This window comes from Scyliorhinus canicula, chromosome 10 (assembly GCF_902713615.1).
Source record: "Scyliorhinus canicula chromosome 10, sScyCan1.1, whole genome shotgun sequence".
NCBI classification, from domain to species: Eukaryota; Metazoa; Chordata; class Chondrichthyes; order Carcharhiniformes; family Scyliorhinidae; genus Scyliorhinus; species Scyliorhinus canicula.
In genome coordinates, this window is record NC_052155.1 from 82,964,623 (window position 1) to 82,979,543 (window position 14,921).

The following is a 14,921-nucleotide window of genomic DNA, read 5'->3' on the forward strand; positions in this document are numbered from 1 at the left end:
GCAGACATCTTGAGGAATAATGATATGTGATGTGTCCAGTAACAAGATTAGCAGGAGTCTAGAAACATTGAGGTGCAAATTACCATATCAGAAACATTGTTACCAGAGATCAGTGGGGCTAAACAAATGTTAACTTCTAAAGGCAAGGGATTTGGGAGAGGTAGACAGCAGAACCCACAGAGGGGAATATCAAAGAGACTGATAAATATAACTGTTAGCACCCTCATTGGGGATGCTGGCTAGTTCTCCATCTAACAGTCAGACAGGCCAGTTTCATCTGTGATCCAAGCCACGGAGGCCTGGTCCATGGAACATTTAGAGCCAGAGCAGATTACACATATTCTCTAAAAGACACAGTTTTGTGCCTTCGCAGAACCAGGAAGAGATGGTTTCCCAAGCTTGGTCTAAGTGGTATTGTATGGTCACTATTAACTGGATTTTACCTGCAGATTTACTAAAATTGGATATTGCTTGGGAAAAGGGGTTTCTCAGTGAGTTCAGGGAACGTGGGTATATTTTGGAAACAAGAGGTAACTTCAGATAGCAAGGTGTATTTAGTTATTCATGCAGTTAAATGTCATAGTGTATGTTAGCCTTTTGTTGTGTCTTTTTGCTTTTCTTTTACTTTAATATTCTTTATTAATGTTTTCACAACAACTGGACTGGCTCCCCACTGGGTTGTACACTGTTTTCTCACATTATGCCAAACAAAAATACACCATTAAGAACCAGTGTTTCAAGTTATCCTTGGGGTTTTTGAGACACTCTCGCAGGTAACATCAGCAGGGTTCTTAACAATTTAGAATCCATATGGGTAGAGGAAAAATTAATAAGGGGAAGAAGACACTGGTGGGAGTAGTCTGTCGGCCCCCTAACAGTAACTGTACTGTAGGACAGAGAATAGATCAGGAGATAATGAGGGCATGTATAAAAGGCAGTACATTAATCATGGGTGAATTTAATCTTTATGTCCAAATGTAATATCTCCAAATTTGCAGATGACACAAAGCTGGGGGTGAGAGTGAGCTGTGAGGAGGGTGCCGAGATGCTTCAGTGTGATTTGAGTGAGTGGGCAAATGCACAGCAGATGCAGAATAATATTGATAAATGACAAGTTATCCACTTTGGTAGCAAAAACAGGAAGGCGGATAAGAGAAAGGAAAACATACAATGAGACCTGGGTATCCTCATACACCAGTCGCTGAAGGTAAGCATGCACTTGCAGCAGGAGTAAAAGAAGGCATATGATATGTTGGCCTTCATAGCGAGAGGATCCAAGTGCAGGAACAGGGACGTCTTGCTGCAATTATACAGGACTTATGGTGAGACCATACCTGAAATATTTTGTGCAGATTTGCTCTACTTATCTGAGGAATGATGTTCTTGCTATAGAGCGAGTGCAGAGAAAATTTACCAAACTGATTCCCGGGATGGCAAGAATGATGTATAAGGAGAGATTAAGTCAGTTAGGATTGTATTCACTGGAGTTCAGAAGAATGAGGGGGGATCTTACAGAATCCTATAAAATTCAAACAGGATTCGACAGGATAGATGCAGGATGTTCCCAATGCTGGGGGAATCCAGAACCAGGAGTCACAGTCTGAGGATACGGGCTGGAGCATTTAGGATTGAAATGAGGATAAATTTCTGCACCCAGAGAGGTGCTCTTGTGGAATTCGCTACCACAGAAAGTAGTTGAGGCCAATGCATTGTATATTCTCAATAAAGAGTTGGATATAGCTCTTGTGGCGAAAGGGATCCAAGGATACGGCGGGGTGGGGGGGATGGGAAGGCAGGAACAGGCCACTGAATTGGATGATCACCCATGATCACAATGAATGGCGGGGAGGCTTGAAGGGCCGAATGGCCTATTCCTGCTCCTATTTTCCATGTTTCTATGATTAGGAAAATCAAATTGGCAGAGGGAGTCATGAGGAAGAATTCATAGAGTATATTTGGAACAGTTTCCTTAAACATTATTTTGCAGATTCAACCATGGATCGGCTATTTTAGATCTGGTAATGTGTAGTGAAGCAAGTTTAATAAACAATCTCAGCATAAAAGATCCCCTTGGAAACAGTGACCATAACATGATAGAATTTAGCATACATTTTGAGAGCGAGAAACTTGGGTTAGAAACAATTTCGCTAAACTTAAAGAAGAGTAATTACAAAAGAATGAGGGCAGAGTTGGCTGGAGTGGAGTGGCAAAGACGTTCAGCAGAAAGTATGGTTAATCGACAATGGCAGAAGTTAACGAAAATAGTTCATGTCTCACAACAAAGATATATCCCAATGAGGAAGAAGGATGCTGGGAAAGGGATAAATCAACCATGGAAGTTGAGGACAGCATTAAACAAAAAGAAAAATCATACAATGTGGCAAAGACTAGTGGTAGGCCAGAGGATTAGTAAAGTTTTAAAACCCAACAAACATGACCAACAAAAATAAAAAGGGAGACGATAAACTATGAGGGTAAATTAGCAAGTAATATAACAAATAGTAAGAACTTCTTTAAATATAGAAAACGGAAGAAAGAGGCCAAAGTGAACATAGAACCCTTAGAGAATGAGACTGGGGAATAATAATGGGGAAGCAGGAAATGACAGGAGTTAAATAAATACTTTGCATCAGTCTTCATGGTGGAAGACATTCCAAAAATACAAAATAATCAAGAAGCAAAAGGGGGGTTGGAAATAAAGACAGTATCACTGAAGAAAAAGTACTAGGGAAACGAATGGGGCGAAAGGCCAATTAGTTGCCTGGACCTGATGGGTTGTATCATAGAAAGCATAGAATTTACAGTGCAGAAGGAGGCCACTCCATAGAAAGCATAGAATTTACAGTGCAGAAGGAGGCCACTCGCCCATCGAATCTGCATCGGCCCTTGGAAAGAGCACTCCACTCAAGCCCACGCCTCCACTGCATTCCCGTAACCCAGAACACTACCTGACTTTTTTTGGACACGAAGAGCAATTTTATCATGGCCAATCCACCTACCCTGCACATCTTTGGACTGTGGCAGGAAATCGGAGCACCCAGAGGAAACCCATGCAGACACGGGAAGTACATGCAGACTCCGCACAGATAGTGACCGAAGAACCTGGGACCCTGGAGCTGTGAAGCAACTGTGCTAACCATTGTGCTACCGTGCCGCCCATCTTAAGATATTAAAGGAAGTACTTACATAGATAGTGGATACACTGGTAGTAATCTTCCAATAATGCTTGAATTCTGGAAAAGTCCCAGAAAATTGGAAAACTCTTAATGTAACACCCTTATTCAAAATGTAGGGGGAGAAAACAGGTAACTAACTATAGTCCAGTTTACTTCACATTGGTCATTAGGAAAACATTACAGTCCATTAAAAAGGATGTAAAACAGACCATTTAGAAATGCATGATATTCAAACAGAGTTAGCATGACTTCATGAAGGGGAAATCATGGTTGACAAATTTATTAGCACTCTTTGAGGTGGCAACAAATAGGATAGATGAAGGGGAACCAGTAAATGTAATATACTTGGATTTCCAAAAAGCAGTTAATAGAATAGAACAGTACAGCACAGAACAGGCCCTTCGGCCCTCAATGTTGTGCCGAGCCATGATCACCCTACTCAAACCCACATATCCACCCTATACCCGTAACCCAACAACCCCCCCCTTAACCTTACTTTTATTAGGACACTACGGGCAATTTAGCATGGCCAATCCACCTAACCCGCACATCTTTGGACTGTGGGAGAAAACCGGAGCACCCGGAGGAAACCCACGCACACAGGGGGAGGACGTGCAGACTCCACACAGTGACCCAGCTGGGAATCAAACCTGGGACCCTGGAGCTGTGAAGCATTTATGCTAACCACCATGCTACCCTGCTGCCCAGTTAATAAGGTACCATTCAAAGCCTACTTAATAAGAGCCCATAAAGGATTAGCTAACTAATAAAAGAGAGAGTTGGGATAAGAGGATAATTTTCAGGATGCAACCTGTAACTAGTGGAGAGCCAGAGGGCCCACAAAATTGTGGGGCCACAATTATTTACAATATACATTAATGACTTGGATGAGGGAAGTTAATGCACTGTTGCCAATTTTGCAGACGGCACATAAATAGGTGGGGAGACAAGTGGTGAGGATGAAACAAAGAGTCAACAAAGGGATAAAGACAGGTTAAGTAAATGGGCAAAACTTTGGCAGATGGAATATAATGTAGGAAATTGTGAAGTTATGGTGGAAGAATGAAGGAGCTGAATATTATTTAAATAGAGAAAAACTGCAGATAGCTGCATCAGAGAGGGATTTGTGCATAAATTGCAAAAAGCTAGCATTCAAGTTCAGCAAGTTACAGGGTAGACAAATGGAATTTTGGCCTTTCTTTCGAAGGGAATGGAGTATAAAAATGGGGAAGTCTTGCTAAAACTATATAAGGCACTGGTTATATCACACCTGGAATACTGTGAACTGGTTTGGCCCCCTTATCTACGGAAAGATATAATGGCATTGGAGGCAGTCCAGAGAAGGTTCACTAGGAAGATCCCGAGTATGGACGGATTTTCTAATGAGAAGAGGTTGAGTAGGATGGGCCTGTACTCACTGGAGTTTCGAACAATGAGAGACGGTCTTATTAAGACATACAAGATTCTCAGGGGGCTGAGATACACAGATTTTTAATCAGTAAGGGAATGAAGGGCTATGGGGATAAGGGGGTAAAGTGGAGTTGAGGATTATCATATTAGATCATAATGATCTCATTGAATGAGACCCAATGGGCCGAATGTCTTATGGTCTTATGGACCCTCGTAAAATCAAAAATGTTTTGAAAAGAAAAACCTTTTACTGTATCAAATGGTAAAAAAACACTGGGTGGATTTTCTTGTTTTCAGGGACAGGATCAGCAACAGGTGTGGGAAATCCTACGGGGATTCCAAAACACAGCTTGCGCTGGCAATTTCCCGATCCAATCCCACCCCCCCCCCCCCCAACCCCCAACCTACCCCCACAGCCCACCTTCGCCAACAATGTTGTTTTCAATGTATTTATGAAGACCTTGAATGCCAGGTAGTTAAGTAAATGGTGATTTATACAAGGTCAAAGGACAGCCGCTAGCATGGCATACACACCCACCGTAAGTCCCAATCGGGGCTATGTGGATGACAGTCCCTGCCCATACCAGCATTTATGCAGTCTAATTACGAGCCTCAACTGGGTGGGCCTCCGCCCACGAACAGTGAAGCTCGTATTCCATGACTCCAGCGAGCAGATCGATTAGGGTACCTCTGTGGGCCTGGTGAGAGTTATTACACCAACCGCTCCCCCCTCCGCCCCGTATGAGAATTCCATTCCAGTGGCCAGCTAAGGGGGACTACATCGCCGCTTTGCATGCCTCCCTTTCATGAACCCTGTCTGGTCCACCCATATTACCTTTGGGAGGCACCCCTCCAACCTAGCCGCCAGTACCTTCGCTAATATCTTGGCACCCACATTCAGTAATGATATAGGCTTGAGGAGTGTTCGAGAGGTGCAATGGCAGAGTCTTTCAGCGTAGTCTGTGTTGTAGGTCGACTTGAGTGGGTTTGTGATTTGTAGCCCTTTCGGGATCTTGTCTGAACTCTTGCATCTTTATAGAAACTTAATGTCATTGTCTATATGCACGGTCTTCTTGGAGATTCTCTCCACTTTGAGCCAGCAGTTTGCAGTGTCGATGGTAGCCATGATGTGGAGATGCCGGCATCGGACTGGGGTGAACACAGTAAAAAGTCTAACAATACCAGGTTAAAACCCACACACCGTTGAGTCCTTATCTTTCTTCAGCAACAAGGAGATTGAGGTCTGCCCCAGTGTTTGTGGTAGCACCCCCTTCCCTATCGCTTCCTCAAACATCCCCATCATCAGCGAAGCCAACTTGTCCTTAAATTTATATTCCACTCGGATCCCATTTGGTCCTGCCACCTTCCCCGACTTCATCTTCCCAATTAGCTCCTGTTCCCGTGCCAACCTCTCCAATGTGGCGCTATCTTCCTCCCCCAACCTCGGGTACTCCAGACGTATAGGAACTCCCGCATCCCCTGATCCACCTCTGGGGCTCCGACCTATACAAATTTTCATAGAGCTCCTCAAACACCCTGTTAATCTGGTTTGGAGCAACCACCAATTTCCCTGACCTAATCCGCACCTGGACAATTTCCCTCTTCATCGTCTCCCTCGGAATTGGCCTGCCAACATACGCCCTGCCTTCTCCCCATGCTCATAAACCACGCCCCTTGCCTGCCTTAATTGGCGCACCGCCTTTCCCAATGGATAATCGATTAAAACTAGCCTGTAGCTCCCTCCTTCTGTCTAAAAGTGCTGGTTCTGCACCCCTGCGTATCTCCTGTCCAAAGTGTATGAGGTAGACAATGTTGACCGAGTTGCACGATTATGGACCACATACCTGGTGGGTGGTGTTCTCACATGTAATGGTGGTACCCATGTCGATGATCTGGGACGTCTTGCAGAGATTGCCATGGCAGGGTTGTTTGGTGCTGTAGATGTAATTACCTGCAAAGACTTGCATTCAAAGTATCGTATTGCATCTTTCACTCTGTCTATATATATGTTTCTGGAACCTTTTCATTCACCCGAGGAAGGAGCAGTGCACCAAAAGCTAGTGATTCGAAACAAACCTGTTGGACTTTTAACCTGGTATTGTTAGACTTTTTACTGTGTTCACCCCAGTCCGATGCCGGCATCTCCACATCATGGCTACCATCGACACTGCAAACTGCTGGCTCAAAGTGGAGAGAATCTCCAAGAAGACCGTGCATATAGACAATGACATTAAGTTTCTATAAAGATGCAAGAGTTCAGACAAGATCCCGAAAGGGCTACAAATCACAAACCCACTCAAGTCGACCTACAACACAGACTACGCTGAAAGACTCTGCCATTGCACCTCTCGAACACTCCTCAAGCACCTCATACACCAGCTTTGCAGCAGACTCCGAAACGTGGAAACCAAGATATGGTCCATATTCTGAACTTGCACTCAGGACGCAGCAGATCAGCTGCAGAATACCGCCAAACAGATGAGACAACAATACTACGCCACTTATAAGCACACCAAGAACAGGAAGCTTGAGAAACTCGCCATCACCACCAGCATCAACCAAGGAACCCCCGGTACCACAGTAGAAAACAATAAAGGGAAATCTATTGTCAACTTGTCGGACTACACCCTTCAACCAGACGAAATCAAAGTTGTCAGCCGAGGGCTCAATTTCTGCACCACCACCAAAATGGACCCCATCAGTCTCGCGGCAGACATGGAGGAATTCATCAGGCAAATGAGGCTCCAGGAGTTCTTCCACAGACCCCAAGAGGCCGACAGCGAACCCAGTGAGACAACCAATGAACCGGAACAACAAACCGAGAGATCTGCGGTACAGCAACCGAAGAGGAAAGAGTTGAATTGGACCCCTCCGGAAGGCCGCTGCCCTAGACTCGACATGTATGCTCAAGTCGTCAGGAGTCGCGTTAATGCCAGATTCATCAGTCGCATTCACAAGACAGCCCTGAACGTCACCCACGCACAACATAACGCCATCCGTGCTCTCAAGACAACCGCAACATCGTCATCAAACTAGCAAACAAAGGAGGGACCACTGTCATACTGGACTGAACAGACTGCTGCAAAGAAGTGTACCGACAACTCAACAACCAGGAACACTACAGACAGATACCCGCAGATCCGACCAAAGAACACACCCGCCAACTCAACAGACTGATCAAATTCTTGGATCCAAACCTTCAGAGCACCCTACGTGCTCTCATCCCACGTAGGAGATCTCTACTGCCTCCCGAAAATACACAAGGCCAACACACCAGGCCATCCTATTGTATCAGGCAATGGGACCCTGTATGAGAACAAGGAAAGCCCAGCTTCTGTCACAATACAACGGACTTCTTAAAGAAACTCAGCACCCATGAACCAGTTGAAACAGGAACATTCCTCGTCACAATGGACATCTCGGCACTCTACACCAGCATCCCCCATGATGATGGCATTACTGCAACTGCCTCAGTACTCAACACCGAAATTGCCAATCTCGAGATGCAATTCTGCAACTCATCCGCTTCATTCTGGATCACGTCTTCGCCTTCAACAACAAGTTCTTCACCCAGTCACACGGAACAGCCATGGGTACCAAATTCGCACCTCAATACGCCAACATCTTCATGCATAAGTTTGAACAAGACCTCCTCACCGCACAGGAACGTCAACCGACATTATACACCAGATACATCGATTCATTTTTTTTCCTTTGGACCCACGGTGAAGAATCACTGAAACGACTACATGATGACATCAATAAGTTCCATCCCACCATCGGACTCACCATGGACTACTCTCCAGAATCGGTTGCATTCTTGGACACACTCATCTCCATCAAGGACGGTCACCTCAGCACTTTGCTTTACCGCAAACCCATGGATAATCTCACGATGCTCCACTTCTCCAGCTTCCACCCAAAACACATTAAAGAAGCCATCCCCTTTGGACAAGCCCTCCGTATACACAGGGTCTTCTCAGTCGAGGAGGAGTGGAACAGACATTTACAGACGCTGAAAGATGCCCTCGTACGAACGGGATATGGCGCTCGACTCATCGATCGACAGTTCCAACGCGCCACAGCAAAAAACCGCACCAACCTCTTCAGAAGACAAACACGGGACACAACCGACAGAGTACCCTTTGTTGTCCAGTACTTCCCCGGAGCGGAGAAACAACAACATCTTCTTCGCAGCCTTCAACACTTCATCGATGAAGATGAACATCTTGCCAAGGCCATCCCCAACACCCTCACTACTTGCCTTCAAACAACCGCACAACCTCAAACAAACCATTGTTTCCAGCCTTCAGAACAGCGACCACGACACCACACAACCCTGCCATGGCAATCTCTGCAAGACGTGCCAGATCATCGACATGGGTACCACCATTACACCTGAGAACACCACCCACCAGGTATGTGGTACACAGTCGTGCGGCCCGGCCAACGTTGTCTACCTCACACGCTGCAGGAAAAGGATGTCCCGAAGCGTGGTACATTGGCGAGACCATGCAGACGCTGGAAGAACGGATGAACAGACATCGCTTGACAATCGCCAGGCAGGAATGTTCCCTTCCAGTCGGGGAACATTTCAGAAGTCAAGGGTATTCAGCCTCTGATCTTCAGGTAAGCGTTCTCCAAGGCGGCCTTCAGGATGCTCAACAACGCAGAATCGCCAAGCAGAAACTTATAGCCAAGTTCCGCACACATGAGTACGGCCTCACCCGAGACCTTGGATTCATTGCGCATTACATTCATCCCCCACCATCTGGCCTGGGCTTGCGAAATCCTACCAACTGTCCTGGCTTGAGACAATTCACACCTCTTTAACCTGTGATTTTCGCTCTCTCCAGTTGCTCCTTTTGGACTTTAACCTGATGTTGTAAGACTTGTTACTGTGCTCACCCCAGTCCAAAACCGGCATCTCAGTATCACTTCATTTGCAACTAATGACAAAGTGACCACAAATGGCGTACAAGCTGCACAGAACAACAACAAGACTGACAGTTCTCAACTGGAGTGTGCAGAGGCTGACAATGAGAGTGCAACAGTGAACAAATCAGTTGAAAGTATATCAATTGTTAACAGTCAACAAGAAACTGAAGACATCTTGGAGAAGTTGACCCCAGATGAGAAGCACAAAGAGCTCAAAGATTCATCAGATAATCCAAAGGGAACTGATATTAAAGCACTCAAAGGTCCATCAGATAATCCAAAGGGAACTGATAGTAAAAAGTTCAAAAATGAATCAGATAAGCCAAAGGAACTGATCTTGAGAACACAAAGAGTAACGACAGAACAACAGAACTTACAGAAAGCTGCGACTTTGAAACCAAATAACAGCTAACCAATGCATTGCAATTCAATGACAACGAAGTGTTGGGACTTGTAGTCATACTTGACAAACCGTGCGGTATGGAAAGCAATCCAGATAGCAACCGAGCAAGGGACTGCAGGACATTGTGTAAAGAACATCTACCATTCGTGACAGCACAGACAGATGTGTGTGTAGACCATACCAAGTTCACGTATGATGGCGTTAACGCCAGAAAGTAAATGTTGCATTATTGATGTATGCATGTTTGAACAAAGAAAACTGTTTCCAACTATTTTCAAAGAAATGGGGGCTATCATTATGTGTAATGTGTTCCGGGCAGTTCGGTAGCATAGTGTTTAGCACAATTGCTTCACAGCTCCAGGGTCCCAGGTTCGATTCCCGGCTTGGGACACTGTCTGTGCGGAGTCTGCACGTTCTCCCTGTGTGTGCGTGGGTTTCCTCCGAGTGCTCCGGTTTCATCCTACAGTCCAAAGATGTGCAGGTTCGGTGGAATGGCCATGCTAAATTGCCCTTAGTGACCAAAACTGCCCTTAGTGTTGGGTGGGGTTACTGGGTTATGAGGATAGGGTGGTGGTGTGGGCTTGGGTAGGGTGCTCTTTCCAAGAGTCGGTGCAGACTCGATGGGCCCAATGGCCTCCTTCTGGACTGTAAGTTCTATTAAATTATTAGTTAATACCCTGTAACATGTTCAAATCATAATTTGTGTTGTGCAAATCAACTAGCTTTGTTTGATAACTTAGCTTTATGTTCTTTGTCTGCACTACAACTTTAATCCATCCTGGGAAACTCAACAAAGAACATCACAGATTCCAAAGGAAATGGATGGTCTAAGCAGGCAAACGCACTGTTTCAAGCAGGTACAAACTCGCAACTCATCATTACAGATGAAGGTGTTATCTGGAGAAGGAATAGAAGAGTTCTGCTCAAAGTCAGTCAACCATTTGTAATGCAACCACTAGAAGAAGCATTCAACAGTCTGAAAATAGCTGAAGAACATACAGTGCAGCAGACGCAGCATACGGAACAACTACAACACGACACAGACACCTCGATACATGAGAAACCGCATCAACAAAAACTAAAGAAGATGAAGTAACTTTTGAAGTTCAGCAGCCACTTACAAGATCAACAAGGCTAAGGCGCAAACCCAAAAGACTGAACTTGCGACCGACTGTAAATACTTTAAAGATGTAAATAGTTATGCATATCATGCTGAATTGTAAAAATAATCTAATGCAGGTCAATAATTTCATTTTCCAAAGGAAAGAGGATGTGATGATATGCATTAAACAATTCTGTACATAATGTTATACACAGCCTCTGACCACCAGGTGGCAGTGTAAACCCACCACGTGACCCTATGTCTGAGGAGTTGGGAGTAAGTTGTGTTGGAGGATAGACGCATTTTGAAGTAGCTCTATAATATTTAGTCAGTGTTAGTAGTTTATTATTTTATTTATTCTAGTTATCTTTATCACACAGTTGTTTCATAATAAATTATTTACACTAGATGTTCCATAGCTCATCATTCACATCGGCCAGTCGACAGAACATGACAGACAGCCTTCTTTACCACAACTCTTAAAGCAGAACCTCCAATAAAGTATCAAAAGGTATTGTTTGACATTGGTTTGTTCAAAAATCTGAAGTGTACAAGGACCAAATATTTTAATACAAATTATATATCTGGCACACCAAATAAATCTACCCCATTTACTGAATGTGCAGCAGCACTGCTCTTTTTGCATATGCACAGAGTCCCTTAAAATTAATGGACAAACCTTGCAAAATATAGTGAGGCCAGTCGTCAGTAATCTTGGCCTTAACCTGGCAATGCTACAATGTTTATTTAAAAAATGACATTGTCCTCTTTTCTACAATTAATTTAACTTCACTGGCTTGGGTGACTTCTGGAGTTGGAGCTTTGGAGGAACTTAAGGAAATCAGCTCTTTCAGACAATACTTGCCTATTGTGGGTAAGAATGAAGCATGGAAACGGTCCTCGGTTAATCTCTTTAAGATGGCAGTTTTACCTACATTGGAGTCTCCCACCATAATGACTTTTGAAAGAGTTTCTCCAGACAGGTTCACATCTTCCATTTTTAAAGCCATCAGTCACAGAGTAAACATCCTCCTAATGAAATTCATATATTCATTCAGAATTTCAGCTTGAAGCGGTAATTCCTTTTGATTAACTTCTTGTCAGATGAGCCTAACTTGAATAGACAGTCCTCAATTTCTATTTGAATGGAACAGCCTCAATGTGCATAGGCTTCCAAAAACCTTAATCTCCTCAGCAAACTGGGTTTTCTCATCAGACAATGGGGGTGGAAATAGATGGGATGAGGACCAAATGGATATGTTCAGAGTTCTCTTGCATAAACAGGGTTACCTCAATGCACAGCCCTCAGCTGATCAGTGAGCAGGACAAGCTTCACTGAACAGCCGTCAGTTCCCAATGAATATGACTTGCCCATGAGCAATGAATATTTTAATGCACAGAGAAAGTCTCAGCAGTTAGTTCTTCATAAGCCTTTCCTCACTTCCTCGTAGCATAGGTCAAGCTTCAAAAAGTTAAGTCTTGAATTCCTCTTCAGACAGGAAAGGATGAGACCTAATCAAAAGCCATAGGACAGAACGAGCCTCAAAGAAACGTTCTCAGACTGGACTGGAGATTTCAATGGGGCCAATTCCACTCGACATGAGCCACGGCCAACACAGCGCCAGGTCTCATTTCTTCGCCGGACAGTCTCAAAGGACAACACACTTCGCACTGAACAGCCCACCGCCCCCCATTCCACGCGGGACGTGAATTCCTCTCTTACTCCCTAATCCTGATGTAAATCGCCAAGCTCTCCACTTTTAAAAACGTCGGTTAAACGATGCACCGGCCTCAGACCGGTCACCAACTCCAACTGGGCTCAACGCGCGCTCGTGCTCGACCGCGTGCTCCCTCCCTCCCTCCCATCAACCGACACCTGGAGAACGCGCGCGCGTGAGCTCCACCCACCGACAACCCGCCGATCGGCGACAAGCAGCCCGGCGCCTCATAGAAGCCGCTCGGAGGCCCGGGAGCTGGGCACGGGACAGACCTGGTGGGCGCCGGAAGATCAGATACAACAACAGCGGGGGCAAGTAACAAAACCTGTCAAACTTTGTTTATCCTAGCATCACTTTTTCAGATGACAGTAAGAAGTCTTGCAACACCAGGTTAATGTCCACCAGGTTTGTTTCAAATCAGTGCTCCCAAAACTAGTGATTTGAAACAAACCTGTTGGACTTTAACCTGGTGGTGCAAGACTTCTTCTTACTGTGCTCACCCCAGTCCAACTCCGGCATTTCCACATTTTTCAGATGAATTAGTGATCACAGAACCCCTTCTCCAACCAAACTATACTACAAACTTTTCTATTTACTGTAGAAATTTGTCGGTTCCCTGAATCAGCATTTTTCAAACTTTTTTTTTGCCGGACCCACTTTTGCCAACCAGCCGACCTTTGCAACACACACCGGCCGATCTTGGCGACACAGGCCACGTTCGCTTACCTTAAATGCAAAGGGGGAGCCTGCTTGGTCCTCACGATCTCACTTCAATCACGTTCAAAGGAGTAGAGGGCATTGCGACTATCATGTCCGGACCTGAGCCAGTTTGTTGTGCTGTCTTCATCTTTATGAAAACGAAAAATCCAACCTCACACTTGTAGGTCACCGTGAAGGGCAACAGCAATAAACCGAATATAATCAGAGAATTTACAGTGAAGAAGGAGGCCATTCTGCCCATCGAGTCTGCACCAGCTCGTGGAAAGATCACCCCATGCTTTCACCCTATCCCCTAATCCAGCAACCCACCTAACCTTTTTGGAAACTAAGGGACAATATGCCTAGGGTCGGGGGGTGGTGGTGATGCTGGCAGGAGGTCCTCCTGGGAAACCTGCAGGTGCCAAATCCCAGAGGGAGACTGTGTCCTGTCGCCCGTCATGATGTGCCACGTAGGCATATTGTGGATTGGCATGGAGGAACAGGACATTCTTGATGAGGGGATCTGATTTATGACTTCTCGCATGCTTCCGGGGAGGACGGGCCCTGGGACTGTCAGCCAGGACGGGAGCGAGACCCCTGAGGTGGATTTCCTGGGGAAGGCAAACATATGTTCGTGAAGGGTCTCATTGATGGCAGTGCACAGGAGCGACCGGATGGAGTGGAGCGCTTCGGGGAGGACCTCCTGCCAGCGGGAGACTGGGAGACTTCTAGACCATAGGGCCAGGAGAACGGCCTTCCAGACCGTCATGTTCTCCCTCTTCACCTGTCTGTTGCCCCGGAGGTTGTTGCTGTCGTCCTGCTGGAGGCGATGCCCTTGCTAAGCAGGAACTAACGCAACTCGTTGCTCATGAAGTAGGAACTCCGATCGCTATGAATCTAGGCAGGGAACCCAAACAAGGTGAAGAGACTGTGCAGGGCTTTGATGACGGTGGCAGAGGTCATGTCAGGGCATGGGATGGCAAAGGGGAATCTTGAGTATTCATCAACAATGTTGAGGAAGTACGCATTACGGTCAGTGGAGGGGAGGGGCCCTTTGAAGTCGATGCTGAGGCGCTCAAAGCGGTGAGAGGCCTTCACCAGATGCGCTCTGTCCGGCCGGTAGAAGTGCGGTTTGCACTCCGCGCAGACCTGGCAGACCCAGGTCACGGTCCTGACCTCAATGGAGTAAGGCAGGTTGCGAGCCTTGATAAAGTGAGAAAAAGGATGACTCCCGGGTGACAGAGGTCATTGTGGAGGGCACAAAGTCGGTCTACTTGTACGCTGGCACATGTACCGCGGGATAGGGCATCTGGAGGCTCATTGAGCTTCCCAGGTCGATACAAGATATCGTAGTTGTAGGTGGAGAGCTTGATCCTCCACCTCAGAATCTTGTCTTTCTTGATTTTGCCCCGCTGTGTATTGTTAAACATGAAGGCAATTGACCGTTGGTCAGTGAGGAGAGCGAATCGCCTGCC

General features: G+C 45.7%; 1 protein-coding gene across 1 annotated transcript in view; it reads right to left on the minus strand.

Annotated features, from left to right (window-relative positions):
- LOC119972488 (ras-related protein Rab-10-like) overlaps positions 1-12,874 on the minus strand; it is a 63,098-nt gene extending 50,224 nt beyond the window's left edge. The window contains exon 1 of the mRNA XM_038809260.1: positions 11,895-12,874. Coding sequence (XP_038665188.1) covers positions 11,895-12,039 — 145 coding nt within the window. The 5' untranslated portion in view covers positions 12,040-12,874. The remainder of the gene's footprint in view (positions 1-11,894) is intronic.
- Between the last annotated feature and the right edge of the window lie 2,047 nt (positions 12,875-14,921).